Here is a 4,468-nt window from a genome sequence, read left to right on the forward strand (position 1 = left end):
TTTTTATCTGGGATAAATTATATAAAAATACAGTTCTGAGGATTATGTGAACATAGGATTATTTAAAAACTACACTCAATATTGGGCTTTGTGTCTGATGAAAGCAATTCTAAACCACAGAGAAAGAATTGCAGAGATGCAAGCTGAACTGCAGAGAAAAGAGACCGCCTTACAAAAGCAGGTAAATTGCATTCTGATAATTGCAGAATCCTCTAGCACCAGCTACTGTCTTTTATAATGGACTGTAAAAGGCCTAAACATACAGTGTTTGGTGTGTTTTCTTTTTCAGAAGGCAATTTACAAGAAAAAGGCTCAGGACAACTGGGTAAGAATCTTTTCTTTCTTTTTTTCTGTGCACGGTTGACCATGACTGGCATGTGAATATGTTTTTCTTATGTAGCTCAGGGCTCGTGTTGGGATGAGGGCAGAAGTCAAACAAATCAGCGAGACCAACTTCTTGAATAGAAGGTAAAACACTGGGACATTTATTTTGACAGCTTATTTATGAACTTAGAGAGAGAGAGAGAGATGGAACAAGAATAAGATGGACAGAGAGTATGAAACAGGCTTTTACACAGGGTCTTCTTGCTTTTATCTACCCACAGAGTAAACCTGCCAGAAATATGGGCATGGGCACATGGGCATGAGCTTCTGAGGAGACCTCAGGTTGTGAATTTGGAAACTTCCTTGTGGCTTTACCATTGTAATGGCTTTACATCACCACTTGCCCCATCTGCTGGACAAAGGTGGGCATTTTTAATGGTGTTCTTGATTTAAGATGAAGCTAGTAAAGGATTTAGTTTTCTAATTCTTATCAAGCCCATTCTTTCTCTATCTACAAGGTGGCCAATAATGCAAAGTCAGAGGATGCCACAGGAACCCAGGCTGTAAAACACAATGTTGGGTGGATCTGGCATGGACATCCCTCCATGGGGAGGTAGGAGCATGCTGAAGAGGGGGCAGCTCAGATCCTGGTGCAAAATGTGTATTGTTCCTGGGGTGGTTGTTATACTGTTGACCTCAGGTTCCCCAGCCTGATGGTTCTTTGTGCCAGTTCTCTGTGAATGGTGGCACTCAGGTTCATCCACTGACTCTGGACAACAGAGCCCCCATGTCTCAGTTACTTTCCACTGAAAAATGTGCCTGGAAAGAAAATGGGTGAGCTCTTCTCTCCTACTGTGAGTCAGGGGTCAAGGCTTGAAAATGATTGAATCATTGGGAAAGTCAGAAGATATTTTTCAATGTTTCTTTATACAAAAATGTGTCATGTCTTTTCCAATAATCCAGTACACTATTTAAATTTTTCCATAACTTCATTCAGTTACATAATATGTTTAACCCTATCATGTATAAAGCACTGTGTTGTTTGTTTGTTTTGTTTTTGTTTTCTTGGAGAGGTTTTTGCTATAGGGCATGTGCTCTCACCAGACAGAGAGAGACAGCGACAGAAAGCGAGAAATCACCCCCCAGGGAGGATGGCCATGCCGCAATCCCTTCTCCTCCATTCTCCTCTTGGGATCTTGGGCACACACGCACATGTGCCCAGTGTGAGTTTTAAGCCACCGGGTCTGGGACACGAACTGCGGTCGACTACGTGGGAATCCAGCGACATAGCCATTACGCTAACTGCTGGTCCCACACTGTGTGTTTTTTTTTTTTATTACTCTCATTATTAGTCTCTTTAAGTTCATTTCTGTTCATATAATATATAATCCCTGGTAAGATATGGAAGGCAGTTTATATATAGACCAATATTGAAAGAATTCATTCAGGATCAAAGAAAATCTCTGGTGCTATTCATGTCATTAGTTTATTAACCTTCTTTCTAGCCAACAGGTTTTTATTTCACATTTTTTCCTTTGCTAAAATTGTAATTTCTCCTGTGTTCATTGGGAAGCCCCATTTTTATTTGTAATTATTAACTAGTTTGAGCCCTGATATATCTACTTTTGGTTGACTTTTTATGAAAACCCCTGCACTGTGTTCTACGGTATCTCTTTGAAGGTCAGAGCATGGACTTCCCATTGTTTCAGGGGTCATTTGAGGGCTCTGATAAGCCCTCTGCCTCTGATAGGAGACCTGAATTTGAGAAGAGTTAGACAGAAAAAATAAAGTGTTTGTAATCCATGTGCCCAAAACATGGAAGTCAGACTAAACCCCCATCCTTCTCTGGCTTTAGCAGACATGGGAGCCTGTGCAGTGTGCATGAAGAACAGCAGCTCAATCCCTCCTGAGGACCAGGACAAAGGAAAGGTCAAGGCTGACTTCATATTCCTTGTAAGGATTTCTGGATAATTTGTCTTTTTCTGTGACCTCTAATGTACCCTCATTCATGGTGTGTCCTCTGATATTTTAGCATGTCTTTATTTGTCAAAGTGCAAAATAATCTTCTATGCAAGTCTTGAGACTTCTAATAACTTGAAGCTGTTGTCAATGGTGGAGCCTGAAGAAGCTTGTTTACAAGCTGAGGACTGCAGATTAACCTCTACACTCCCAGTGAGGACCATCTGCTTTGTCAGCTAGTGAAACAGTGGGCCAAGAGGGGCTACAGGCTGGGCTCGTGTGGACTCCTGCTCTGCCTCCTTCCAGCTCTGTGATTCTGAGCAAATTCTCTAGTTCCCCTGAGGTCTCTGTTCTCTTCTATTTAGAGCCAATATTCTGTTAGGTGTGTTTAGGTCTGATGTAGCTTGTAGAGCTCTGAGAATCAGAGACAGGACATAGAAGACCTGGGGAAAGCTCTCCTATTGGTGGCTTTTGCTATATGTTAGGTGAGTGGGTTTTCTTTTTTTTCAATTCCCTCTGTTCCTAGTCTGAGTCAGACAAGATTTTGCAAAGTAGTGAGGGAGACATGGGTCTGGCATGTACATAGATGACCCTCTATCTGCTCTATGCCTCAGTGTCTCACATTAGCATAATTCCTGTTAAATCATTAAACATGTCATTAAGATTTTTTTTTATCTTCAGGTTTTTTTTTTAAGTTACATAATGCAAAATTTACAACCTCTCTTTTTGTGTGTTCACTAATGGACTATATATATATATATCAGTATAATGTAAATCCATTTCAAAATATAAAATGTTATGTTACCCCAGAAAGTGACCTCATCCTCTTCCCAGTCGAACCCTGCTCTCATCTTAAGTAAAAATTTGTCTATTCTAGAATTTCATGAAAAATAGATGCGTGCATGCCATGTACACTTTTTGATGTCTCCCTTATTCTTCTCAGCACAATGTTTCTGACATTATTCATGTTGTTACATGAATCAGTATTTCAGTTCTTTACATTTCTGACTCAGAACATTGATGATGTCCTATATGTCAAATAACTATGATAGCTTTGCTTAATTCACTGTCTAAAAGAAAATATTTAGAGTGAACCTGTTGGGTTCTGTTGGATTTATAGGAACATAGAGTTAATTCCAGAGAACTCAGTGAAGGGCAAATTTCCAAATCAGTCTGATGTCGAAGTGGTAGTCTTTGTCTTTATTTATATAAGATTCTAGAAGAAATCAATCCCAAGAATCTTAGAGCAATGTCACACTATTCATGCCATTAGGATTGTCTTCACTTTTTTTTTTTTTTTTAGAAGGGAGAGAGGTTTTTGCTATAGGGCACATGTGATCACCAAAAAGACAGAGAGAGACAGAGAGAAAGAAAGTGAGAAATCACCCCCTAGAGTGGATGACCATGCAGCAATCCCTTCTCCTTCATTCTCTTCTTGGGATCTTGGGCATGCATGCACATGTGCCCGGCTTGAGTTTAAGTCACCAGGTCTGGAACTTGAAACATGGTAGACTACATGAGAGTTCAGCAACATAGCCATTATGCCAACTCTTTTTCTCTTATCTCCACCTTTTATCTCAGCAGTGAAATTTAATTTCTTTTCTAAACAATGCCATATTTCTATTGTATTTTTTATGTATGCTGATCTTTAAATGATAAAAAAGTTTATAATCCATACCATCACTGGCATCATGGTTCAGGCAGCTGAATCCCACCTGGACAACTTGCAGTTTGAATCTCAGACCTGGATAATTGAGAAACACTCCAGATCCATGTGCTTGTGTGTCCAAAATACCAAAGGAGATATTTAGAAGAAGGGATTGGAGAGTGACTGTCCCACATGAGGGAATGCTTTCTCACCTTCATTCTCTCAGGAAAGAAGATACACACTCTAGAAAATAAAAAATAAAAAAAATCACCTAATTCAAGACAAAGGGATAGAAACAGGAGGAGATAGGGCCAGTGGTGAACTAATAATCATGCTCTCCTTGAAGATAACACCCACAGTCACAATATGTAACAACCAGCTACAGAAGAAAGCATGAGACTGGCAACCTCTGTTCTTCCTTGAAGCAGTGAAATCTCCTGGGGATTTGAGGGCCGAGGGTTATCCTTGAGAGACTGGTGTAGGATTTCTTTTTTTTTCTCTCTTTTTTTTTTTTTTTTTTTTTTTGGTTTTTTCCTT

General features: G+C 39.7%; 1 protein-coding gene and 1 long non-coding RNA gene across 5 annotated transcripts in view; both read left to right on the forward strand.

Moving 5' to 3' along the window:
• Nucleotides 1–120: 120 nt before the first annotated feature.
• Nucleotides 121–467, forward strand: LOC102477748 (uncharacterized). Its single transcript, XR_337459.2, has 3 exons — nucleotides 121–181; nucleotides 290–325; nucleotides 401–467. It is a non-coding gene; the product is annotated as an uncharacterized LOC102477748 (long non-coding RNA).
• Nucleotides 468–646: 179 nt separating this feature from the next.
• Nucleotides 647–4,468, forward strand: part of LOC102478015 (transport and Golgi organization protein 1 homolog) — a 29,060-nt gene continuing 25,238 nt past the window's right edge. For 3 of the 4 annotated variants that reach the window (XR_003547978.1, XR_003547977.1, XR_001369772.2), the window contains exons 1-3: nucleotides 647–746; nucleotides 843–937; nucleotides 2,183–2,277. Coding sequence is in view for 1 of the 4 variants with exons in the window: in XM_006168880.1 (XP_006168942.1) it covers nucleotides 898–937; nucleotides 2,180–2,277 (138 nt within the window). In the remaining 3 variants the exon portion in view is untranslated. Of the gene's footprint in view, nucleotides 747–842; nucleotides 938–2,179; nucleotides 2,278–4,468 lie in introns of all 4 variants that reach the window. The other variant, XM_006168880.1, reaches the window with a different exon arrangement.

This window comes from Tupaia chinensis, unplaced genomic scaffold (assembly GCF_000334495.1).
Source record: "Tupaia chinensis unplaced genomic scaffold, TupChi_1.0 Scaffold146304_1, whole genome shotgun sequence".
Taxonomy (NCBI): Eukaryota; Metazoa; Chordata; class Mammalia; order Scandentia; family Tupaiidae; genus Tupaia; species Tupaia belangeri.